The 24,483-nt window shown below is 36.2% G+C and overlaps 5 protein-coding genes and 1 pseudogene across 8 annotated transcripts; 4 read left to right on the top strand and 2 right to left on the bottom strand.

Moving 5' to 3' along the window:
- Positions 1–2,429: 2,429 nt before the first annotated feature.
- On the bottom strand, positions 2,430–3,890 carry LOC111779717 (putative WRKY transcription factor 11). The gene is made up of 3 exons (XM_087119459.1): positions 3,306–3,890; positions 3,103–3,228; positions 2,430–2,973 (listed from the first exon to the last, which is right to left on the bottom strand). The coding sequence occupies exons 1-3, from the start codon at positions 3,821–3,823 to the stop codon at positions 2,808–2,810; spliced, it is 810 nt and encodes a 269-aa protein (XP_086975585.1). The 5' UTR covers positions 3,824–3,890; the 3' UTR covers positions 2,430–2,807.
- Positions 3,891–5,437: 1,547 nt separating this feature from the next.
- LOC111779716 (nucleotide-sugar uncharacterized transporter 1) lies at positions 5,438–10,354 on the bottom strand. The gene is made up of 7 exons (XM_023659837.2): positions 9,908–10,354; positions 9,003–9,154; positions 8,684–8,892; positions 8,510–8,603; positions 7,674–7,840; positions 7,409–7,579; positions 5,438–5,881 (listed from the first exon to the last, which is right to left on the bottom strand). The coding sequence occupies exons 1-7, from the start codon at positions 9,978–9,980 to the stop codon at positions 5,605–5,607; spliced, it is 1,143 nt and encodes a 380-aa protein (XP_023515605.2). The 5' UTR covers positions 9,981–10,354; the 3' UTR covers positions 5,438–5,604.
- A 1,088-nt stretch (positions 10,355–11,442) lies between these two features.
- On the top strand, positions 11,443–12,256 carry LOC111779718 (uncharacterized; annotated as a pseudogene).
- A 1,624-nt stretch (positions 12,257–13,880) lies between these two features.
- On the top strand, positions 13,881–17,923 carry LOC111779715 (choline monooxygenase, putative (CMO-like)). 3 transcript variants are annotated; one of them, XM_087119668.1, is made up of 10 exons: positions 13,881–14,265; positions 15,419–15,464; positions 15,616–15,751; positions 15,833–15,907; positions 15,984–16,196; positions 16,857–16,952; positions 17,066–17,187; positions 17,274–17,367; positions 17,476–17,567; positions 17,646–17,875. In XM_087119668.1, the coding sequence occupies exons 1-9, from the start codon at positions 13,983–13,985 to the stop codon at positions 17,545–17,547; spliced, it is 1,137 nt and encodes a 378-aa protein (XP_086975794.1). In that variant the 5' UTR covers positions 13,881–13,982; the 3' UTR covers positions 17,548–17,567; positions 17,646–17,875. The 3 variants fall into 3 exon arrangements, with proteins under 3 accessions (XP_086975794.1, XP_023515603.1, XP_086975795.1); XM_023659835.2 differs by having other exon boundaries at positions 13,882–14,265; positions 17,517–17,567; positions 17,646–17,923; XM_087119669.1 differs by having other exon boundaries at positions 14,126–14,265; positions 15,358–15,464; positions 17,517–17,567; positions 17,646–17,923.
- Positions 17,924–18,280: 357 nt separating this feature from the next.
- LOC111779713 (uncharacterized) lies at positions 18,281–21,461 on the top strand. Of its 2 annotated transcripts, none has more exons than XM_023659833.2 (7): positions 18,281–18,760; positions 19,212–19,276; positions 19,656–19,687; positions 19,807–20,507; positions 20,765–20,854; positions 20,950–21,011; positions 21,133–21,461. In XM_023659833.2, exons 1-7 carry the CDS (start codon positions 18,518–18,520, stop codon positions 21,236–21,238), a joined length of 1,299 nt encoding a protein of 432 aa, XP_023515601.2. In that variant the 5' UTR covers positions 18,281–18,517; the 3' UTR covers positions 21,239–21,461. The 2 variants fall into 2 exon arrangements, with proteins under 2 accessions (XP_023515601.2, XP_023515602.2); XM_023659834.2 differs by having other exon boundaries at positions 18,285–18,760; positions 19,810–20,507.
- Positions 21,462–22,176: 715 nt separating this feature from the next.
- Positions 22,177–24,343, top strand: LOC111780517 (large ribosomal subunit protein uL30y). Its single transcript, XM_023660942.2, has 6 exons — positions 22,177–22,334; positions 22,552–22,839; positions 22,926–22,983; positions 23,585–23,664; positions 23,758–23,860; positions 23,934–24,343. Exons 2-6 carry the CDS (start codon positions 22,556–22,558, stop codon positions 24,147–24,149), a joined length of 741 nt encoding a protein of 246 aa, XP_023516710.1. The 5' UTR covers positions 22,177–22,334; positions 22,552–22,555; the 3' UTR covers positions 24,150–24,343.
- Positions 24,344–24,483: the final 140 nt, after the last annotated feature.

Here is a 24,483-nt window from a genome sequence, read left to right as displayed (position 1 = left end):
TGCTTAAGATCATCATCCACTTCATACTTAATATAATCATTAACCTAACAGTTTCAAGACAAAAGCTGCTTGCATAACATGCTCCATGTGAGCCTTCTTCTTTTGTTATAACCCTATATGAAACTCTAAAATGATATTTGTTCGGTTTTGTTTGCTATGTTTTCTTAATAGAGAAGAAACCCAAACGACAGTTCGACGCTGTTTTCGATCGAATAGCTATCAAATGATGTCTGAATCAGTGAGATCTCACATTTTGGAGAGAAAAACGAAGCATTCCTTATAAGTGTGTGGAAACCTCTCCCTAAAAGACGTGAGGCTAATTGTAATACATAATCAACTATTTGGTAACGGTGGGCTTGGGCTATTACAGAATGGTATCAGAGGACACTAGCTAAAGTAGATAATATCTACTAGCGGTGAGCTTGAGCTATTAAAGGATGGTATCAGAGCCAAACACTGAACGGTGTGCTAGCGAAGATGTTAGGCCTCCAAGAGGAGTGGATTGTGAGATCCTACAATGGTTGGAGAGGAGAACCAAACATTTTGTGTAAGGATGTGGAAGCCTCTCCTTAGAAGACGTGTTTTAAAACCATGAGGGTGACGGTAATACGTAGAAGGCTAAAATGGACAATATCTGCTAATAATGAGCATGAGTTATTACAGGATCATTAGTCGAATGGATGTTTTTTCCTTGTTATAACACCAAATCTATGTTGGAAGATCTTTGTCTGAAACATATTAGGACTAGAAAGTTTAGAACAATCAAAATAAAACATCGAACATTTGAAAGCATAGAACTTAATGTGTCGCCAAATTTAATTAGTAAGCTATGATAAAAAAAAATGTTGTCTTTCAAGTCTTTTTCAAATATGAGAATCCAATGTTATTGAAAGACAAAGAAATTAAATTAAATTATATGAGAGGAAAAAAAAAACACATCCAAGTGGGAGAGGTGAAGGAGACCCTTAAAGCATCCTATGAAACTTGTCTATTTCTAAATTAAAATAATAAATAATAATAATAATAATAAATAAATAAATAAAATATTTTTTTTTTCATTAATTAATTTTTTGTGGAATTTTTTAATGAAAATATAGACTTATTTTTTCAAATTTATTTAACTTCTACAGAAATTATTAAAACCCTAATTTAAAAGGTTAGAACAGGAAAAAAAAAATTATAATCACGAACAGTAAATAAAAGAGATAAGTTTTTTTTTTTTTTATAAATAATAATTAAAAAAAAAAAAGACATTATGAGTAATTATTGTGGATGTTTTTTATTTAAATTTCAAATTTTGGCGGGTAATGTTTTATTAATCATTTGTTGTTTAAAGACTTTTTATTTAATTAATGGAATTAAGAAAAATTAATGGAACTAATCAAATGTCATTAACTTTTGTCGGCTCATTTGGAATGGATATTATTGTCCTTTCCTTAAACTAAGCCCTTTTTTTTTTTTTTTTTATTTGTTCTTTTTAAACGGAAAAAAAATCATAATAATAGCCCAAATTATTAAGGGCCACTTTTTAAAGCCCAAACTGGAATTTTTGGGCCAGTCTAAACCTTAAAATGGGCCCAATAAACTCCTAAAGCCCAACAATGCCATGGTTAACAGGCTTTTATGATTATTATTATTATTTATTTATTTAATTCAAATTTTAAAAGACGGGATATCGAACCATCCACCTTTGTTGAGAATCAGTATCTTTTTTCACTAATGGAAGACTGATCCATTCTTGCGATTCCCACAGCCTCTTCGCCCTCCGGGTCTCACAATTCCATTGCCTGACGTTTATTAGAAAATCAAAGACTGAAAAACGAGGGTTCCCCGACGCTCGGCTAAATTGGTTTAATGATCTCTTTCTTCGATAGGACGGCTAGTGGTTATATTCGTAATGTTCCGACTCGCCAGTCATTATGGATCTAATGCCATGGCCAGGCAAAGAAAGGGGGGAGGGAGAACTACGAAGCTTCGTAGACTCGAAAAATTGCTCCCCTTAGAATGCAAGCAAGGTCGCTTGCTTACTCTCCGCGGCAAGAAAGGAAAGGAAAGGAAAGGAGGCATTGGAAAGAAAGACTAGACCATACTATAGTCAAGAAAGAGGCATTCGGGAAGCAACTAGTCGAAACTATACTCAAATTGACTCAAGCTTGTTAGCTGTAATATATATATATTTATTTATTTATTTATTTTACCCTTCTATTAGGGTATTTATTTTTTAAATATATTTATCAATTAATAATTAAAATTTCATAAAATTCGAGCATAAAAAATTCATAAGTCACATAACATAATTGATATTTTTTCCATAAATATTCTTAATTCCAATAATAATTTAAAGAAAATAATAAAGCTAAGTTGAGTCGATCGAGTTATTCAATTCATATGATTGTATGAACAGTTTAAATGGTGAAAAACAAAAATAATAATTTTTAAATTTCCGACCATGTATAACTTTTTTATTATTAAATAAAAAAATAAAGTAGAAGTCCAATCTTGTGGGACCCATATTTATGGTCAAACTACTTTCAAATATAAAAAAATGATTATCAAAATTACATCAATACCCTTCCACCACCACGTTGTTTCTTTCCGGGTTCCATCTCGAGAGATTCGAACGTGATTGTATTTTGGTTTGACTTCAACAAACCCGATCGCTTCGTGTACTCCGAGGCTAGTTTTGACTTTAAAAAAGTATTTGACATTTTAATAATACTCGGAGACAACTCTAGAGTCACAGGTATCTTTAAGAAACAGCGTCACAGCCGAATAGATAGCGTTGATTCCCCGCCACGTTTCTCTTTTCAAGATTTCTGGGAAACGACACCCACGTTAAGATGGGTCACCGGAGGCTGCGGGTGACGGTGATCCCCGTCGTATGTTACGAGGAGCATGGTCGGATCGTCACGAACTCTTTCCACCTTTTTCCTCGCCGGACAACCTTTGACGGTGCTGCATCTATAATACCCTCTGCCAAATCAAACATTAACATAATTAATTATTATTTTCTTAAAATTATAAATTTAAATAAATTTTAGAAAGATATTAATATTGAAAATTAATAAAAATAAAATAAAATATTAAAAATCGACGAATTACCTAGGATAGGGGGAGCCTTTAATGGGCTTTTGGCCGTACTTTCTCCAAGAGTATTCATCGGGAGGTATGTCGGCGATTTTAGAACTGATCGCCGGGACTCGTACCGTTTTTTTCACTCCAGATTTCCTGGAAAAATCAATCGAATTAAGAAAAATTGAATTCATACGACGAGGAATTGAAAATCAAGAATCCCTAATCGGTACCTTCGCTTCGCACAGTGACAGGGCTTGGAAGGAGTCTTGCAGCCAAATCGAGATCTGTCATCGGACTTCCTCTTCACCGACAGCGGCGGTTTACCGGAGGAGACTGCCGGCGTCGCAAAGAGTGAAACGCTGCCGTCGCCGGTGATAGTGGAGACAAAAGACGAGGTCGTGGTGGAGTCAGTCGGAGCCCTAGAATCAGGGGATTTGGCGACAGGGGTGAAATTAGGGTTAGGGCAATCGATTTTGGAGGTTGGATTGGGGGAATTGGGGAGGGGATTTGGGGAATCGGAAGGTCCGCGACGGAATCTAGCGTGGCCGGTTCTGTTCAAGAGGGAAATTAGGCGCTTGAATTTGGAGACGGTGAAATCGGCGATTTCAGAGCAATTAGGGGTTTGAGAGGGCTGTTTGGATAAGAGGCGGATTAGATGCTCCATGCTCTGTAAACCGGCGGAGGAGGCTTCTAGAATCGCCGTATGATCCTCCATCTTCGCCGGAAACACTGCCAGATCCACCGCCATGGATTAGAAGATGACCGGAATCTCAGAGAGAAGCTTAGAGAGAGAGAGAGAGAGAGAGAGAGAGAGAGAGAGAGGTTAGGATGGAAGAAGGAGAGGGCGGAGGGTTATATAAAGAGGAAGAAAAGGAGGAGAAAGTCAATGGAATTTTAGTCAACTCAAAGAGGTATAATTATTATTATTATCATTATTGCCTTATAAGGAATAAACAAAAAGTCAAATTTCAAATTGTAAAATTTTAGATAATTAAATTAAATATTTTAACTCATAAGTGGTAAATTAGTTTTACAGCGAGTTTAATTTTTTTTTTATTAAATAATTATAAAGAGATTTATTAAAAATAGTTCTCGATAGCTCACCCACATATTTTTTATAATTAAAAAAATTGTAATTTAATTATAGTTTTACCAGTATAAAATTGAAAATCATAAATTAAAAAAAAAAGTAATTTTTTTTTTAAATAATAATAAAATTAATGGGAAGAAATTTGGAAAGTAGAGGCTTGGTGGTGGTGGTAGTGGGTGGATCCCAACAAAGCACAAAAAAACAATAAACTTTTCCACAAAAAAACATTGGACATTAAACAAATTGCCTTCCTAAAGTCAACTCCCACTTTTTCTTTTTCTTTTTCTTTTTTCTTTATATATATATATATATATATATATATATATAATATAGTAAATAAAACTATAAATTATGAATTTTATTCTTAGAAAGGTGGTAACCCATATATTTTTATCTCAATTATTTATAAAATATATAGTAAATTTTAAAATTTTCAATTAAATTTAATCATTAAATACCATAGCTGAATTTTTGGCTGATATTTCTGGGGGATTAGGTGAAATTGTTGACCTACTCCATATTTGGTTGACAAGTGAATGAATTAAAACCATAGGTTAAAATTTAAAATAAAGTTTTAAAAGCACATGGAAGATGAGCAATGAAAGCGTTGACACACACACACACACAAAACCTAGACCAGATATTTCTCCTTTTTTTTTTTCTAGATTTTATTTTTCAAACAGCAAATAAATAAATAAAATTTGCTGTCCACACCTTTAGGTCTGAATTAGGTTTCACATATTAAAATCTTAGTTGACAATATTGTCATCTAATTAGGTTTCCTATTCTATATTTTAATACACAAAAGTCAACTTCCTCTTCTTAATGTGAGATATGAAGAGAGAATCTCATTTCTCGGTGTGGCCAAACTCGTCATTATGTCCCTTACAGCTAATAAATCTTGGTCACTGTATCAATTTAAGGATCTTGTATCTTAGGGAGAAAGGGTCGAGCAAGAAGTGGCTAGACATAAATAGCCGACGGCAACATCGACCATCCTAGAGAGAGGAAGGGCATAGTAAGCAATGAAAAATCTGATCATTTCTTAGAACAGATTATAAATCATACTTGTAACAACCCAAATTCATTGCTAGCAGGTATTGTCCGCTTTGGCCCATTGCATATCGCTATCAGCCTCACGGTTATTAAAAACGGTTTGCTAGGGAGAGATTTCCACAGCCTTATAAGGAATATTTTGTCCGGGATCTCATACCATCATTCTCTCTTTACCTCATTTAACTTAGCTTTTCTAACCAATGAAGAAAAAAAACAAAAAAATAAAGGGCTTTTCTCTAAGCAATCAAAAAACAAGTAGTGCACTCATATATTAACATGGATATCTCCCTAATCTATAACTGCAAAGGAATGAAAGGGTTAGCACAGAAAACGAATGAATGAAACGCCGGCGAAGTATGAACAGATATCCTTAACTTCTTAGCTCAAACAGACTCCTCCCCTAACTTCTCGTCATTGGTGCTTCCATTTTTCTTGCTAAGCTTAGATTTTGGAAAAGAGGAGGCTTGTTGTTTAGATGTTTTGGTCTGTTGCTGTTGTCTCAAGTTAAGGTAGGTATAAGCAGACATACCCATTATAGCTGTGAATGCGCCATATAAACTAGTTTTGCCAGGATCAGCATTAAACAGGTAGTAATTCCCGAGAAGAATCACGCATGTTTTGAACTGTCCGAGTACAACATGGCTGACGGCAGAGGTAGCCCTGTTGAATTCAGAAAAACTAGACATTAATAGAAGCAGGTCATGTATGTATACCTCAAAGTACTGAAATTTGGGTGTGTTCAGCTATCCATATATCCAATGCATCAAATTTAAGCTATGAGTTAAGACGAATAACGGATATTCAAAATGGAAGAGATATGCAATAACTTACAAAGAGAGTTTTAGAGCTCCTCATATAACCAGTAGTTCATCTTGGCGTATCAATCCTTTCAAACAAATTAATATTCATGTTTTGATTACAAGACGAACAAACTAACCACATCTCAGAGAAAATTTTGGGGATAATCAAAGATCATAAAGCCGACTTGGGTAATCTGAACCTCAAAGACATGGAAACCAATCTATGATGATACTGGATCTATAGTTCCAGCCTAAACAAAAGGCCTTCAATCGAATTTTAATCTGACCGTTTAAGTAGTTGGCCGTTTAAGTAGTTGGCCTCCAGATACAAGATTATAACAACCCAAGTCTACTGCTAGCACATTTCATTTGGGATTTCCCTTCAAGAGATTTCCCTCAAGGTTTTAAAACGCTTCTGCTAGGGAGAGGTTTCACACCCTTATAAGAAATGTTTCGTTCTCCTCTCCAACCAATGTGAGATCTCATAATCCACTCCTCTTGGGGGCCAGTGTCCTCACTGGGCCCGGTAACTAACTCTGATATCATTTGTAACAGCTCAAGCCCACAGCTAACAGATATTATCTTCTTTGGGCTTCCCCTTAAGGTCTTAAAACACGTCTGCTAGGGAGAGGTTTTCACACCCTTATAAGGAATGCTTCGTTCCCCTCTCCAACCAATGTGGGATCTCACAGAGGCGTTCGTTTTCTTAGCACATTTTGGCTGTTCATAACTCCTTTGGCTTTGTATCTTGCATGCTCTGGCCATCTATATTTCATTTCATCAATGATAATTTATTTATCGCTGAAAACAGCGTGGAGAATGGCCTACAATAACACAGAACTGGCCTAACTTTTTACCTAAACATGACAGATGACGCACTAATTTAAGATACCGTGGAAGCTGTTAGTTTTATGCATGATACAGTCACGAACCTTCTTATCATATGATAAATCCTAAATGATGCATGAAACGAAACAAGATTTTACTAGCCTTATGGTAGAGATGGGATGTGTGTGTTAAGAAACTGGGGGTAAGAGAAAGTGAAAGAAACGACTTCCTTTCAGTCGCCAAAGTAACAGAGTGATACACAAGTAAAAAACTAAAAACCATCACATAGCGTTGAATTTCCATATCCAATGATTGACAAGCTTCTGATCATATTCGAAGTTCAATTGAATCCAGAAGGAGAGGCTTCTTGAATTACACCTTGCCAGTTAGGTTGTTATTACACAACAATACACAATTTAGTTGATAAAAGAAAAAACATGCAAACAAACTTGATTGAACATTTTGCCCCTTATCACAGACAGTGCATCTAATAGCATATATAAGACCGAACATGTTGCTTAACGAAAAGCTGAGAATATCAGCATGAGATTTCACATACCCGAGCGCTAAGGCACCAGACCACTGAAGCAAGAATCCCAGAATTGCTGACAGCAGAATAGCCAGTGTATTATAGTAGCTCCAATTGAAAGATAAAAAACCAGGCGGGTCTAAGAAAGGTATTAAAGCAATGAAACCGCATAATGTAATCGGTGTCGTCTTCCACATTAACCTATGACAAAATTTCAAGTTCAGATTCAATCCCTCGTTGGCATATAACATGAAAAAAGAAAAAGGATAAAATGCAGGATGAGTATTTGACATACGCCATGGCTGTCCAATTCTCCTGCTGTTGCAGACTGGACCAAAGAATCTTATTAACTGCACTAGGAATAATCCATGCCAATGCGATACAAGCACCAAAGAGATCAAACTGCAGATCAGTTACCGTAGCCACAGCAATACCAATAGATACCACTACAAGGGCTAGGACCTTGGCCACAGAGAGAAGATTCATCAGAATTAAGAATAAAGCTTAATGGCTTAGTCAGGGTTTGATTAAATGCCAGTGACCCAGGAAGACATAAATTTCAAAAATATTATACGGATCTTTGCTTCATCTACTGATTTAAAAGTTTCTCCATTAAAAAAAAAAAATTGTTAGAAGAAATTTCAAACACAGTTCGATCTTCTCAAGTATGGTACTTCAAAAATATATTTCTTTTGCCTATCTGCTAACCTCACATTTTCTCAACTACAGCATCGTAGACGTCTCACCAAAAAGAAAAGAATTGCCTTTTTTAGTCATTTTTGGATATCCTTTTAAGAGTATTATTTGAACGAGTGGACATTGAACCATCAGGATGTAAGTGTAACTCAACCAGGAGTTCAGTATAAATACAGTTTTGAGATGGCATTGAACGTTTTTATTCTTATGCTCGGAGAACAAAAAGACAAGGACGCCATGCTCCAAGACCATAGATTCAAAAAGTTAGATACTAATCTTTGTTAAATTCCAATAAAAGGGATTTTCCACTTCAAATGTATGGCAGACCCAAATTTTACCTTACTAGTTTATGATACTGTAATAAGCAGGTCATAATAACTTTAGAGAGAGTAAATAAAACTTTTAGTACATATATGTGAAAGGAGTTTGGTTTACCTTGGAGTAAGAAACTTTCTTTCCATATAATATAAACTCTGCCAGTACAATTGATGGAGTTACAGCAATCTTTGCCATCTGATAAAACCCCACACTGGAGAATTGATTTTAGCATTCAGAACATCAGGAAACAATATATCAAGGAAAAGAGGATTGTTGATACTCAATTCTCACCTATTATACTTCAAGCTCACATTAGCAAGCCCTGTAGATAGCGACATAACTAAACCAAGTGTAAGTAGAGTCGATGAACGGGTAGTCTTGGATAGAGGAGATGCAGGAAGAACAGAGAAAAAGTTGAAAATAGCCATCAATATCCAGCTAATGAAATAGTGAATGAAACTGAGAAATATAGGAAACGTAAAGCCGACAGTCTTAAGCACCTGAGACACAGACGACGAAAAAACGTCAGCGGTGTTACCAGCTGGAAAGATGACAATCCAAGGAAGTATAAGGTAAAACATTGACATTAGATAGGCATTGGAATACCAACCAATTTATTCATGAAAATAATACTAACTGCAACGAAGAAATTGAATGTAAGAGCAACAGAAGGACCGCAAGAACGTTGCTGCTGACGCTTGGCACCTTCAGGCGTGCGAAATTTGCTAAATAACGATCCTCGCAAATCCTCGAGAGATTTTCCTGATATTACAAACTTGATCAATAATGTAAGTTGGAAAGTAAAACAAGACGAAGATTTCATGATTGAAGAACCTTCATCAGGTATACGTCTGATTTCATCTTATACTACACAAATAATTGGCTTCTAAAATCAACCATTACTTCTCAAAACCAATTCCATCAAATACCACAACAATGTAAGATGTTTCACTCAGAGAGTATAAAAGTTTGATACCCATTGTGTTGGCACATGCAACTAGTTGAACACAATAATGGTGGAGATAAACAGATAATGAGAAGGATTTCACAGTGAGCAATCAGTTTTAATGCTTCCACTTTGTTATATATCACAAAACAGAGCAGTAGACCCTAACTTAGCGGCTTCTAAGTACTCAAAAACAAAATGGCTAAGAAAAATCCAGATCTGATTGACTACAAACGCATTAGCACAATGCCAATCAGAAAACCAAAGGTCGTACCAAAGCCCCTGGCCACTCTGATCAAAGGCACGACGCCCTTCATGACGAGAGAAAAGGAAACCGAGAGCGTCTATTTGAGAAATGGTTAATACTTTTATTTAGGTAAAACCTCTCAACTCGGGCTTTCTACATTAATTTCTCTATCTACAAGCAGTTAGATAACTATGGAGTCCAATGCGGAGCCGAAATTGAGAAGCCACAATCCGAAAAAGAAGGGGAAATCCGAAAAACTACCAGAATTCAAACGAAATATTAGAGATAAATACGGAAAAAAAATGGACAAGAAAGGAAGTACCCCTATGGCCGGCATCGCTATCCTTGCGCTTGAGAATCTTGCGAACATCCTTACTGAATAAGAGTTTGAACATCACGAAAACAGCCAGTAGCCGCCGCTAGTCAATGAGGCATGAAGTGGGAAGATGGAATTTGGCTAAGCTTTAAGAAGAGGGGTGATCGGGAAAGAGATGAAGAGCAGTGGCTTTGAAATGGAGCTGGAAATTACCCACAAGCAGAAAATGGGGAAAGGGAGTAAGCCAGTGAAGTGAACGAATGAGTGAAAGAGGAAGAGATGGAGAAGAAGAAGGAGAGACGCGTGGGGAAAGAGAAGGTCGTTAATGGCGGAAAATGGAAGCAGTTGTCTAAGAGAGAGGGAGGCGGAGAAATTCACGCGCCTCCCCTTTCACAATCGGCGGACAGTTCTTCACAGCCTCACTCCCTTCCAACTTGGATTTTCCCTCCAAATAAATAAATAAATATATAGTTCTCCCGGTGAATTTCAATTCGAGCATAACTCAAATCTCGTACCTCGTATGAGTTATTGCCTTCACAATCTAACACTAACGTAATTATGGGTTTTATTTTTTTTCGATCTTTTGAATTTAGTGGAAACAATGGATCGCCCGTCTATTTCTATGCGTACACTAGATTCTCACAATATTGTTGAGGAAGTAGATTGTTAGGCCCTGACTCTTTTACAGAGAATGTTGATACGATAGTTAGTGATGGTGACATTGCTTCTGGAGATATATTTGTGTTCTAATGGTGTGATATTAAGCTAGAAAGCCACGAGCTCTAGTTTGAATTTGTTGAACGAGTTGAGGTCATTGCTTATTGTGAAGGTATATCTAAAGCTCCAAGACCGACATTTTTCCTCTTTAGGTTTAAACAAATTTTGTTAATCGTTTAGAGTCTCCTAACCGAAAAAGCTAGACATGCCAAAATGGTTCAATGTTTTGTTGGTTCCATTCATGATCTATTGCATAATTGTTACGTGAGATCCCAGTTTATCATAAGGGTATGAAAAACCTCTTCTTAATAGACGCTCTTTAAAACTTTGAGGCTGACGACAATACATAATGGATAATTGGGTAGCGGTGGACTTGAGCTGTTACATGTTCAATCCATGATTTCTTCTTTGTTAATGATGTTGACATAATTCATCAGTTGCTCGCGTGTTGACTTCTTATGCTCGTTGACATAGGTCATCAACGATAAAATCACCTGCTCCATGATTGATTTCCTCTTTGTCAATGATGTTGACATAATTCATCAGTTGCTCGCGTGTTGACTTCTTATGCTCGTTGACATAGGTCATCAACGATAAAATCACCCGCGCCACGGGTGAATAGTGATCGTCTATCAAATTATCACATTCTTTAATATCTATTTGATTCTTAATTTTAATTTCGAAAAATATAGATTATGTAATTTTAAAAATAAAAATTGAAAAATAAAACTTTTTATAGGTAAATACGGTATCCAAAATAATTTTAGAAAATAATTATTTTATGAAATAGGATTTTTTAAGATTAAAATTTAAATTTCAACAGAATTCCCCGAAATCGCGATTAAAGAAGCCCCAACCCGATTCCCCAGCCAAAATCGCAACAAAGCAAAAACAACTCCAAATTCCATAGCGAGGATCTTTGAATCCACTCCGCCCGAGAAAATGCCTCCCAGATCCGAATCCTACACCCAGATCTCTTCCGCCGCCGCATCGGCGGATTCTCCGATCTCCTCCATCGACCCCATCTACCACATCCTCCGCATTCTCCCATTTTCCTTCCTCCGTCCGCCGCGCCTCCGCCTCAAGCTCCCGACCTTGACACTCCCCTCTCCGATGACCGTCTACGCCCTCGTCCTCCTCACGTACTTCATGGTCGTCTCCGGCTTCGTCTACGATGTCATCGTCGAGCCTCCCGGCATCGGATCTATTCAGGACCCGGCAACCGGATCCATCCGACCTGTGGTTTTTCTTCCGGGTCGCGTCAATGGTCAGTACATCATTGAGGGACTCTCGTCTGGGTTCATGTTCATACTGGGTGGAATGGGAATTGTACTCATGGACCTTGCTCTTGATCGGAATCGCGCTAAGAGCGTCAAGGTTTGGTATGCGTCTGCTGGGATTTCTTCTGTTGTTATTGCCTATGTTATGAGTATGCTTTTTGTTCGTATTAAGATCCCTGCATACCTTCGTTGATATACAGTAGAGAATTTAGGATCTACTTCGAATTACTCGAAATCCCCTTTTGTCTCGAGGAACGGAGGAACTTTTTGCAGCTTTTGATCTTATTTGTTACACATTTTAACACTGTTTATGACTTATTCAATGCTAAGCCAAGATGAAATCTTGTTCTTTAGGCTCTCTCCAGCTTCCCCAGCTTGTTTTAACTTGTGATTTCGCCGGAATTATACTTATCTGTGTGCTTTTCTATTTGATAATGTATTATTCCGAAGAAATTTTTGCAGGATATGAACCAAACTGGGTCTAATAATGGCTTAAAAGCTTTGTTTTGCTTACTTGGTTGATGCATTGTTCATGTTGTTTCTACTTGGATCATACTAGCTTGATCTGGTTGATTAGGTAGTTGACTTGTTACTAGCATGATCTCTAGCCAATTCTTTCCAGCAATATACATAAATCTCTAGTCACTTAATGGATTATTTGGCTGATATGCTGTCTCAACCATATAATGAACTCTTCATTGATTTGAAGTAATGGGTTATGTTATTAGAACATGTTGACCATGAGAGAAGATTATGTTGGCTATGTAAGTCACATATGCTCCATGATCAAAGCCCCTTTCACAGGGCCCTTTTTGTAACCCCTGCTTAGGATTTGGCAGGGTGAAACTTTCTGTACCACTCTTACAGCCAAATGTTTTAGTGAAGAGTGTTTTCACTTGCATTATTTGTGGGAATGCTAGCATTTTGATTACCCTAGAGTGGTATGTAACCGTTCAAACCCATTGCTAGCAGATATTATTCTATTTGAACATTTTCTTTTAGGCTTCCCATAAAGTTTTAAAACGCATCGGTTAGGGAGGCCCAAACCCACCGTTAGCAGATATTGTTTTTTTGAACTTTCTCCTTCGTGGCTTCTCCTTAGAGTTCTAAAATGCCTCTGTTAGGGAGAGGTGGACTTCCTCGGGTTCTAAAATGCCTTTGTTAGGGAGAGGTGGACTTCCTCGGGTTCTAAATTGCCTCTGTCAAGAGTTTTAAAATGCGTTGGATACATAACTTAGGTCGATCCCATCTTCCACGGGTGGGGCCTTGAAATTCTTACTATTCCATGGGAGATACTTTCCATGTATGCATAGATTCCTAATGGTGGTATAAATTAAACTTTGGACTCTAAAGTTAAAAGAGACTCATTGACATATATTTTTATGCTCGATCTTATTCTTTTTCTTTATTTTCTTAATATGATATTTTTAATTTTTTTCCGATTATTTAGGTTTATTATCATCTCTTTTTTCTTTTTTAATTTTTCTTATAAATCATTTATTTGAGAATGATTATTAATATTGGTTGAACCTAAAGACATTATTTATAAATACTTATTAATGAAGGAAGATTAAATAAAAATTTATTTGATTAAAATTATTTCAATATTTTGACTTTATAAAAAGAAATTAACTAATTAACTAACCATAGGTAAATATCTAATCTATTAAATTGTAAGAAGTAATTATAATAACTAAAAAAAAAAAAATTACTTATTTATATAAAAATTTGATAACATTCTATGATTTAATTTATTTTATTCTGAATAAATTCAATTAATTAATTAATTAATTGATCTTAGTTTACAAATTTATTATATTTAAATTATAATAAATCAATAATAAAATTTTAAAAATATAATGAAATTTTTTTATTAAATAAATGAATTACTTAAATGCTAATAATTATTTTAACTATTTAAAATTAAATAAGGCAATGAAATCAATGAACACTAAAAGTATATATTCTATTGGGACTTTCTTTTTTCGTTATTCTTTTCAAAGGCATCGTAAATAAAATCTACGAAATACCAACCGATAACTGTAGAATACAAGTAGCCGGAGGGAAGCTTGGGGGCTGCTGCAATGGCGGCGTTAACGAAGCATATCCATACTCACTTCTTCCAACCTCTTTTCGCTTCCTTCAATTTTCAGTCGCGCAGTCTTCGGTCTCCCACACGAATCTCGCCGACTTTATCCTTTCGTAACTCTGATTCTCACTTTATTGAAGCTCTGAAACTCGTTGATGAATTCGACCCCGAAATTCCCTTGGAGAAGGCCGTCACTCCACCCAGCTCCTGGTACACTGATCCTTCATTTTTCGATCTCGAGCTCGATCGTGTCTTCCACAGAGGATGGCAGGCCGTAGGTTCGCTTCCATCTCTAAATTGTTGATGCTCTTTTTCTTTTGCGATTCTATTTAATTGTAGCTTCATAGCGAGGAGATTAATTGCTTGATTTCAGTGCGATCTGTGATTATAATAGAGATTATTTAACTATTTAGACATTCGAGCTCCTTAATTCTAAATCTCTCCCAGCCATGTCATTTCGTGGATGTTACGCTTTCAGAAACCTTCTTTTAGTATTTCGTTCTCGTGATCTCAAGCTAGAAAGAGAATAGCTGCCTTCAGAGCTTCACAAATGGAAGAGTTAAATTAGGAGAAGAAAAGAGAGAATCCCCATGGTTTGATGAATCCTTCATGCTCGGTTAGGGGTGATTTTTGAGCTGACATATTTACGAGTGGTAAGAGTAACTCAACCAGAGTCTCGAGTATGAAGGAGAACGAAGGAAAGTTATAAGCCCACCGCTAACAAATATTGTCCGTTTTGACCCGTTACATATCATCCTCACGATTCTAAAACGCGTCTATTAGGGAGAGGTTTCCACACCCTTGTAAGAAATGTTTCATTCCCCTCTCCAACCAATATGGGATCTCACAATCCAACCCTTTCCTTACAAAGGTGTAGAAACCTCTCCCTAACAGACGCATTTTAAAACCGTGAAGCCGATGACTATACGTTACAAGTTAAAGTGGACAATATCTGTTAGCAGTGTGCTTAGGCGGTTACAAATAGTATAAGAGCCAGACACCGAGTAGTGTGCCAATGAGTACGTTGGGCCTCCAAGGGGGGTGAGATTGTGAGATCCTACGTCGGTTGGAGAGGAGAACGAAACATTCCTTATAAGGGTGTGGAAACCTCTCCCTAACAACGCATTTGAAAACCATGAGGCTGACAGCTATACGTAACAGGTCAAAGTAGACAATATCTACTAGCGGTGAGCTTGGACTGTTACAGACCATTAGTATATGCCTTCCATTAACCGAGAACTCAAAAGTTCTAGCTGCTTGACGGAGTAAATTATGGGGTTTCTCATGCACTCAAAGCAAGCTAATCCCATTGAAACTATGTACTCTTTGTTTTACACCTAATGCAATATGCTCCCTTTTTTCCTCTTTAGATTACAACTCTGACAATACTAATGCATGTATCATCAACTTCTTGTGCCCTTGGCTTCTCAGGATATGTTGAACAGTTGAAAGATCCCCATGATTTTTTCACAGGCAGGTGTGATTAACTGTCTGTTACCATTTATTACCAATAGTATAAAATCTAAATAGCAGTAATTTAACCAAATATGGGATGCTAGAGATATGTGTTCTTCCCCACCATAGCTGGTCCGTGAAATTTGTTTGCTCTGTCTCCTTGTCCATGGCAGGCTGGGAAATGTAGAATACGTTGTCTGCAAAGATAATAACAAGAAGGTTCGTGCATTTCACAATGTCTGCCGCCATCATGCCTCACTTCTTGCATCTGGATGTGGGAAGAAGTCCTGCTTTGTGTGCCCATATCATGTGAGTTCACTTGCATTATCTTCCTGGGATATGAGATTCTATATATATGTATTGAACAGGGTTATTCCATAATTTATGCAGGGATGGACATATGGGTTGGATGGAGGGCTGCTTAAGGCGACTAGAATAAATGGAATTCAGAACTTTGATGTAAATGTATGTAATTATAACCATTTTGATATGATATTTCTGAATGGCTTAATAGCTGGTTGATCTATTTAATGGAGATTAGGATTTTGGGCTCGTACCGTTACCCGTAGCGACATGGGGGCCGTTCGTTCTTCTCAATCTGGATGAAAAATTATCATCTGAGCTGGTTGTTGATGAAGATAAAGTGGCATATGAATGGCTGGGAAGCTGTGCAGATTTGCTGAGTTTAAATGGAGTTGATGCTTCTTTAAGTTTTGTCTGTCGACGTGAATACACCATTGAATGTAATTGGAAGGTATAGTCCTTGCATCCTTCTAGAGAAATGGTCGTATACTGTTGTCACAATCTGTAACAGTTAAAGCCCACTACTAGCAAATATTGTCCTTTTTGGACTTCCTCTTTAGGTGGAGAACAAAACATTATTTATAAGGGTGTAGAAACCTCTCCCTAGCAAACGCATTTGAAAAACTTTGAGGGGAAGCCCAAAGAGGACAATATCTGCTAGCGTGGGCTTGTGCTGTTATACCTTGGGGAGGTGTAAACGAAGCATGCTTTATGAGGGTGTGAAACCTCCCCTAGCAGACGCATTTTAAAAACCTTAAAGACTAGCTCGAAGGGAGAAGTCCAAAGAGGACGATATTTGTTAGTGGTGGGCTTCGGCTGTTACACCTTGGGGACGAGAACGAAACACTCTTTATAAGGGTGTGGAAACTTCTCCTTGGAAAACTCGTTTTAAGAACTTCAAGGGGAAACCCAAAGAGGACAGTATCTGCTAGCGGTGGGCTTGGGCCGTTACACGTTCGGGAGGAGAACGAAACATTTTTTATAAGCATGTAGAAACCTCTCCCTAGCAGACTCGTTTTAAAAACTTTGAGAGGAAGCCAAAAGAGGACAATATCTGCTAGCGGTAGGCTTGGGTTATTACACCATCCTTATGGGTTTTGGCTTTTTGTAGGTTTTCTGTGACAACTACTTAGACGGAGGGTATCATGTCCCGTATGCACACAAAGGGCTTGCATCGAATCTCAAGCTCGAGTCGTATTCTACAGAAGTACGTTGACTGTTTATTTTAAATTCATTACCAAACTACCGTTATAGCCTTATGCTTTCATACAATTTGCTGTTTTAGTGTCTGTTTACTTCAGAATATAACTTGTGATGTAGATATTTGAAGCTGTTAGTATTCAAAGTTGTAAGGGTGGGGGAGAATCAAAAGGCGATGATTATGGTCGTCTTGGACCAGAAGCACTCTATGCTTTTGTATACCCAAACTTCATGATAAATAGGTACTTCTTGGATACATCAACATATCTGGCTCTTTGGCTATTTATGTTTTTCGTCTCGTCTCGTCGTTTTACGGGTTATATAACAGATATGGACCTTGGATGGACACTAATCTAGTACTCCCACTCGGACCTCGAAAATGTCTAGTGGTTTTCGATTATTTTCTCGAAACTCCTTTTAAGGTACTTTCAAGTCTTTCAAACTAATGAATATGCTACAAGTTCTCACTCGTGTTCTGGTTAACACGAAAACTCAGCAAAAACTGAGATTGTGTTATCGAAGTTTTTCAGTTTATTCGAGTTTATACGTCTTCTCTTGATTTCATGTTCAGAATGACGAATCGTTTATACAACAAAGTTTAGAAGACAGTGAACGTGTGCAGGTATTACAAACAAATCCACCCCTTTCCTTTAATTCAGTTGTTCTTTCTCTCTTACACATTGGTCCAAATAATTTTCAGATTGAAGACATTATTCTGTGTGAAGGTGTTCAAAAGGGTCTCGAGTCGCCTGCTTACAAGTTCGGCCGATACGCTCCTTCGGTCGAGAATGCGATGCACCATTTCCATCGTCTTCTTCATCTTAACCTCACAAAATAATTGTCCTAGTGTTACTAATCTGAACTCATAAGTCAGGTATCTTTTCTCATCTCATCGTTTTCATTTTAACTCGTTAACATATGATTACTCGACATTGGATGTTCTGATGGTAGTGTGAATAGAAAGTTATTCGATTCCAATTGTCTGACTCGAAATACAGGTTGACTTATAATTGTTATAACTTCAATTAAATTTGTGGCTAATTTAGACAATTATACAATTAATACGTCAAAATATTGTAATCAATCAGGATATTTAATTTTCAACTATATAGACGAAAATTACAAGTTTAATTATTGTTTATGTTCAACGAGTTTTTAAATTTTAAAAGGCATTTTAATATAAAATTAAAAGTTTTCAAAATCAAAATGAAAATTACTTTATTCAATTTTATTGATTTATTTTTAAAAAATTAATTGTTTGGTATTCAAATATTTTGAATACCAATATGAGTTTAATTAAGTGGTAATTTATGTATATTTATTTGTAATAAAATAAAATAAAATAAAATTCTGATGTTTTTATAAAAGGAAATGAAATTCACTTGCTTATGAGTAATTTATTTGACGGTAATAATTTAATTTTATCATAAAAAGAAAATAATTTAAAAAATAAAAAAAAAAGAAGAGAGAGAAAATCAGGAGAGGGAAAGTGGGAAAAACCCAGGAAGAGACCAACTCATAAACCCTAGCGCGAAGGAAGCAGTCTTCTTCTTCTTCAACGCGAGAAGGCGCATGTCCCGAACCCTAACCAACTCTGTAACTCCATCTCTTCTCGCATTCAAACCGCGTCAAGTTCTTCTCTCCCACCACGCTATGAAGCAAAGAAACGACGCCCAAACTCCCAAGTCTGCCGATGAAGCCGCATCCTTACACCCGGAGCAGAGGACTCTTCTTCTTCACGCTGTAGCCTTCTTTTTGGAGCACAATGGCTTCTCCAAAACCCTCAAGAAGTTTCGTTCCGAAGCGCAGATTGAGGTCCGTACTTCTTCGCACTGTAGCACTTTATCCACTGGTTAATTTTGTATTATTCACTGGTTGCCCATTATGCTACGCAATTCATGTCGCTTGCTAGATGAATCACGTAATCGAATCCCATAGTACGGAGTTGGTGGCTAAATCCTATTCATGAGCTTCTCATTCGAAATGTTTGCGTTTTCTTCGAACAGTCTGGTTTAATCCTACTTTCATAATTTTATAGAACAAGTTTACTACTAGTTCTTTATAATAGTCTGAATTACTCCAAAAAATTTTACTCCGAGACCTTCTATTTGTTGTTAGATGGGGATATGTGGTGTTATTTTACTGTAATTTAACTTGTTTCTAGAGTGGATTCTTATTCTCTCACAACTTCTTTCATTTCAAAAGTTAGTTTCGGCCGCGAATATCTTTATTGAAACAATTTCCATTTCTGTTGCTATTCGTGCAGAAGGATTCTTCAAAGGAGTTATTGCTTAGTCTCGAAGAAATGTGCCACAAGCATTTTAAGAAAGGGTAGGTTCAGATATTCTCTCTATTACTGTCTGTTAATGAATGAACGTGTAACTTAATCAGAGATGTGCCTCAATCTTAGCATTTTAAGTATAAACATGTTAATGAACGTGTAACTTATTTTCAACGAAATTGCTGGTTCTGCTAAGCATTTAAATTAGTTCCCATTTGTTTCATAATAGATGTTCATAAATCATTTATCTATGTTCCAAGTGATAGCATTAGTGACCATGGTAATTTTCCAGATTTTGACATTTCATCGTCATGCTAATTAGTCTCAAGCTGCATCTTGTTCCTTTTCTTTTCTATTGAGTTCTTTTGCCTCAATCTTATTAGATCTTGAAATAAATTCATTTATCTAACTTAAAATTCTAATATGCAGTAGTCAGGCCGTCACACCCCAAAATAAACCAGGTATCCTCATATTGTCTACGTTTATAAATTTATTAATTTTGCTATGTTTTTGTTAAAGAAATTAATACTTGAAATTATCGATCTTAAATGCACATCTCCTTGTGCTGGTTTTGATCTAGTAGATGAAGAAATGATGACGGAGGTTGCTGATGATAGGGTTCCTGAAGAACAAGAGGAGCCTGCAAAGAAGTCCAAGGATAAAAAGAAAATAAAAAAGAATGCAGTTGCAGATAAAGAGAAATCAGAATCTGCGCATGTGGAGAGTTTGAAAAACTCCAATGGCACAGAACCTTCCGAAGGCTCTACTGTCCATGAGGAGGCAGGAAAGAAATCTAAGGATAAAAAGAAAAAGAAGAACAAAGAGAAGATAGAGGCTGTTGCTACAATCCCCGATGATGTAACTGTTTCAAGAGATTCTCAAGCTGTAGACTCAAATGGATTGAATGGTAATGTTGCCACTCTTGACGAAAAGGTTGTCAAATCCAAAAGTAAGAAGAAAAAGGACGGTCGACATTTAAGTGACACAAATTCAAACCAGCTAAATGATGGTACCAAGATGTTACACGAAGAGGAACACAACGACAATTCTAAGAAGAGGAAAAGATTGGCTTCTGAAGATAACGACAGTCATGCTGTCGATGAGAAAGAAACCGAAGATGTCAAACGTAGAAAATTAGAAGGTTCAAAAGGATGCAATGATGGTGTGCTGTCTACAAAGGTTGATGTAAATGAGCTTTCTCAGGAGACAGATGTTGAAAAAACCGCAGAGAAAACTTCTTCAAAGAAACCTTGGAAGAAATCTTCAAATGGCTCAACTGAGGTATGTTAATATTGTCATCACATATCTACGCAAATATTTTGATGTTTGCAGAAGACCCTCCAAAGATATGTTAATATTTTGTGATTCTAGTTAGAAACAAGTGAATTCTACAAATTATGATTGTAGCCAAAGACCAGTGATCATGAGGGTAGTGGGATCAATGTTTGAAATTTTAATCCTTATCTTTAGCTCAGAGGTTCATTTAAATTTGATACAAATTCAACTTTAGCTGATATAATATGATGATATAATTGCAGCCAAAGACCATTAATGCGTTCCAAAGGGTAAAAGTAGATGCTGTGACATTTGCTGATGAGAAACTCGCAGATAATTCATACTGGGCGAAGGTGTGATTTGCTGCTTATTATGATGTTAACCTTTTTGCTGCTGTCTTTTCAGTGGGTTCTTTTGTTTCTTACTTGTAATCTATGATACTGCGCAGGGTGGAGCCGAGACTGGGTATGGTGCAAAAGCTCAAGAGGTTCTTGGCCAGGTTAAAGGAAGGTATTTTTCATTTCTATTTAAACTTCTAGCTCAGAGGTTACACCAAGTCTTGTGAAGGGAATTTCAATGTATTTTCTGGTTTATGAAACGGTTTCGTAATTCAAATTTACTAATTTCGTAGGGGTTTTCGACATGAAAAGACGAAGAAGAAGCGTGGGTCATACCGAGGCGGAGTGATAGATCTGCAATCTCACTCAGTAAAGTTCAATTATTCTGATGAGGATTGACCATATTTTAATGGGATTCACGATTCTGGTCTTTAACTGCTTTTGATCATTCATGAATGAAGTTTCCATCTCTGAAAAAATTTTGGTCGTATGTTCCTCCATAGAGTAGAAACTCTAAAGAATTGATGTCCAATATTTAGCATCATATTTTTTTTTGGAGTCCATGAATGGGCTATGCCTCATCCATTTTGAACTTATTATTAATCCACTTTGTAGTTCTCCACATGATTTCTTTTTTAATTTTTTTTTTTGAAAATACAATATATATTTGTATATGCCTAGAATATAAAACTATAGATTATATTAGATATCATTTATGATTTTTGTTGAGTTAATATGTGAGGTTTCATGTTGGTGGGTGAAAGGGAATGAAATATTCTTGATAAGGATATGTAATTCTTTCTGTAGTAGATGTGTTTTAAAGAACCTTGAGAGAGTTCGAGAAAGAAAACCTAAAAAGGACAATATTTGTTAGCGGTAGATTTGGACCGTTACAATGTCTGAGCTCTAAAGATGATATTTGCTGCCCTTAAACAAAGCCCAAAAACAATATTCTTTGAAGGTTACTTAATGAATTCTTTGAATGTTGTATTTTTTTTAATTATTATTTTTAAAGCAAACGTGCATAGGTTAAATATGAGAAGCATTTTGTAAAAATTAAAATGAAAAAAAAAAAAAAAAAAAAGACAAATTGTTAAAAGCAATATATTTAATTAAATTAAAATAATGGAATATATTTTCTGCCTCGTCAAATGACTAATTTAAAAGTAATTGAAAAAAGAAAAAAAAAAAAACATATTGGAGAATCAAAAGAAGTGAGAAATATCCTAATTTTAAGTATTCATCGGAATATTTATTAGATATTTGAAAATTTTAAAACAGGACTTAAAATGAAGGATTTATAATTTAACTTAAACAAGAACGAAACTTTCTCCAACGGCTGAGATTAATTGTAAATAGATTGGAAGATTTTGGGCCGTCGATGACGAAAGCCTCGAAACCAAGGATCCTTTTAAAACCCTAGACCCACTCTGCTAGATCAACCCTTTTCGCGCAAAGAGCTCCGCAGCCGCAACTTCGACCATCTGAGCAAGAAGTATGTTTCTCTATATTTCTTCATTTTCACCTCTTATTATTGTTTCTATTTCATGATTTCTAAGAATCTGTAGTAATCGTGAGTAGTGTTGACGAGAATCGCAATGTTTTTCTTATTTTGAAGAATGTCAATGAAGTTTTTATCTTCTATTGTTCTGCCTTTTGGTTTGTGATTGATTTAGGTTTTAGAATTTTGATCTTACTTTGGTTTCGTTTAGAGAAATGAGTGCGGAAGGAGTCAAGGCTAGCCCGGTGGTTCCGGAGTCCGTGTTGAAGAAGCGGAAGAGGAACGAAGAATGGGCTCTGGCTGAGAAAAAAGATCTAGTGGCTGCGAAGAAGAAGAATGCTGAGAACAGGAAACTGATCTTTAACAGGGCTAAGCTCTATGCCAAGGAGTATGATGAGCAGCAAAAGGAGTTAGTTCGTTTGAAGCGCGAGGCTAGACTCAAGGGCGGATTTTATGTCGACCCTGAGGCCAAGCTTCTGTTTATTATCAGGATCCGAGGGTGAGTCTTTTTTTAGTGAGAAATCATTATTTTGGACTGGTTGAATCGTTTGTATCAGCGTTTTTATTATGCTTTTGGATTTTCAGTATCAATGCTATTGACCCAAAGACGAAGAAGATTCTGCAGCTTCTGCGTTTGAGACAGGTAACACATTACTTCATTGACTTCATCTTACAGACGATGAATTTAGACAATTTCTTCAAGCGAATTTTTGTTCGTTTAGTTTCAATTTTATCTCACAAATAAATATTATTTGATGCATAATAGTTTTGCCATTGTTAGTGTCTATCTGTTGCTGCACTCTTCTTATACAACATATGAGTTAATTCACTGATTTCTTATACAACATATGGAAGTTAATTCACTGTTCTTATACAACATATGGAAGTTAATTCACTGATTTCATGTAGAGTGGCTCTCCCCCCATTTTTTGTAATTTCATTTCTCTTAGATACATATACGTCTGTCATTGAAGCATTTCTTTTTGGAAGTTTACTTCAAAGATTTTGTTTCTGTATATTTAATTAATGGTGAAGAAGGCTGTGACACTAAATTACTTTTTGGGTTTTGACTATTATATTTTTCTGTGCTGTAGATTTATAGACAGCTTCGCATGTATCATGTTAATATAAACATTTTGATGTAGAAACACTCCTGAAATTATAAACCCCTTGGTTGTTTTTGTTGGAAATGTATTCATTGCAAATATAGAGTTTTACACCTCACACGATTACCAACCCTGCAGATTTTCAATGGTGTCTTTTTGAAAGTGAACAAGGCAACATTGAATATGTTACACAGAGTGGAGCCATACGTTACATATGGGTATGTTTTTCTTGTATATCTCCTTTCCTTTTCTTTTGGGTTTTCTAGAGATCAAACTTAACTCATCTTGTTTTACTGAACTGATACTTTCAGGTATCCCAACTTGAAGAGCGTTAAAGAACTCATTTACAAGAGAGGCTTCGGAAAACTCAACAAACGAAGAACTGCTTTGACTGACAACTCCATCATTGAGCAGGTGTGTAGCTTGAATGAAATCAGTATTGTATTTTATTATACAACTACAACTCTGATGGGTTTGTTTGTTCCAGGCTCTTGGGAAGTTTGGTATTATTTGCACAGAAGACCTCATCCATGAGATCTTGACAGTGGGACCCCATTTTAAGGAAGCCAACAATTTCCTGTGGCCCTTCAAGCTGAAAGCTCCTCTGGGTGGTCTTAAGAAGAAGAGGAATCACTATGTGGAAGGAGGTGACGCTGGGAACCGCGAGAACTACATCAACGAGCTAATCAGAAGGATGAATTAGGTTTTTACATTTTGTGTTGTTTCTCCAAAGTTTATGGATTTATAGGTTTTTTATCATTTGAAGTATCGGTTTTGGAATCAGAATGTTTTGCTACTATTGTTTCATCATTAGTGTACTTTTATCCTCCGAATTATTATCGTTGAGAACGGTTTAAATTTTGATTTTATTCCAGAAATTTTGGTATTTCCTTTCTATTTTATTTATGGCAGGACTTTCATGTTCTTGATTGCCATTTTCTGGGTCTGCTGGGTAGTAATAATTTCTCTTATTATTGTTATTATATTTAGTAATTTAAATCTCTTGAAATAGATAAATTACTAATAATTATAATTTT

The sequence above is a fragment of the Cucurbita pepo genome, chromosome 18, assembly GCF_057944985.1.
Source record: "Cucurbita pepo subsp. pepo isolate OVF chromosome 18, ASM5794498v1, whole genome shotgun sequence".
Lineage (NCBI taxonomy): Eukaryota > Viridiplantae > Streptophyta > Magnoliopsida > Cucurbitales > Cucurbitaceae > Cucurbita > Cucurbita pepo.
This window is presented reverse-complemented; position numbering and strand designations above follow the sequence as displayed.

What these genes read in the sequence shown, in the direction of transcription:
- LOC111780517 (XM_023660942.2), top strand. Translation starts at nt 22,556, where the DNA reads ATGAGTGCGGAAGGAGTCAAGGCTAGCCCGGTGGTTCCGGAGTCCGTG. An exon ending in TTTATTATCAGGATCCGAGG is followed by an intron (nt 22,840 to 22,925) that starts GTGAGTCTTTTT and finishes TTGGATTTTCAG; the next exon opens with TATCAATGCTATTGACCCAA. An exon ending in GAGCCATACGTTACATATGG is followed by an intron (nt 23,665 to 23,757) that starts GTATGTTTTTCT and finishes TGATACTTTCAG; the next exon opens with GTATCCCAACTTGAAGAGCG.
- LOC111779717 (XM_087119459.1), bottom strand. Translation starts at nt 3,823, where the DNA reads ATGGCGGTGGATCTGGCAGTGTTTCCGGCGAAGATGGAGGATCATACG. An exon ending in TGTCACTGTGCGAAGCGAAG is followed by an intron (nt 3,229 to 3,305) that starts GTACCGATTAGG and finishes TGATTTTTCCAG; the next exon opens with GAAATCTGGAGTGAAAAAAA. An exon ending in AAAGGCTCCCCCTATCCTAG is followed by an intron (nt 2,974 to 3,102) that starts GTAATTCGTCGA and finishes TTGATTTGGCAG; the next exon opens with AGGGTATTATAGATGCAGCA.
- LOC111779713 (XM_023659833.2), top strand. Translation starts at nt 18,518, where the DNA reads ATGTCCCGAACCCTAACCAACTCTGTAACTCCATCTCTTCTCGCATTC. An exon ending in ATAATTCATACTGGGCGAAG is followed by an intron (nt 20,855 to 20,949) that starts GTGTGATTTGCT and finishes GATACTGCGCAG; the next exon opens with GGTGGAGCCGAGACTGGGTA. An exon ending in CTTGGCCAGGTTAAAGGAAG is followed by an intron (nt 21,012 to 21,132) that starts GTATTTTTCATT and finishes CTAATTTCGTAG; the next exon opens with GGGTTTTCGACATGAAAAGA.
- LOC111779715 (XM_023659835.2), top strand. Translation starts at nt 13,983, where the DNA reads ATGGCGGCGTTAACGAAGCATATCCATACTCACTTCTTCCAACCTCTT. An exon ending in CAGAGGATGGCAGGCCGTAG is followed by an intron (nt 14,266 to 15,418) that starts GTTCGCTTCCAT and finishes TTGGCTTCTCAG; the next exon opens with GATATGTTGAACAGTTGAAA. An exon ending in TTCAGAACTTTGATGTAAAT is followed by an intron (nt 15,908 to 15,983) that starts GTATGTAATTAT and finishes AATGGAGATTAG; the next exon opens with GATTTTGGGCTCGTACCGTT.
- LOC111779716 (XM_023659837.2), bottom strand. Translation starts at nt 9,980, where the DNA reads ATGTTCAAACTCTTATTCAGTAAGGATGTTCGCAAGATTCTCAAGCGC. An exon ending in TAGCGATGCCGGCCATAGGG is followed by an intron (nt 9,155 to 9,907) that starts GTACTTCCTTTC and finishes TTGTAATATCAG; the next exon opens with GAAAATCTCTCGAGGATTTG. An exon ending in AGAAAGTTTCTTACTCCAAG is followed by an intron (nt 7,841 to 8,509) that starts GTAAACCAAACT and finishes TCTGTGGCCAAG; the next exon opens with GTCCTAGCCCTTGTAGTGGT.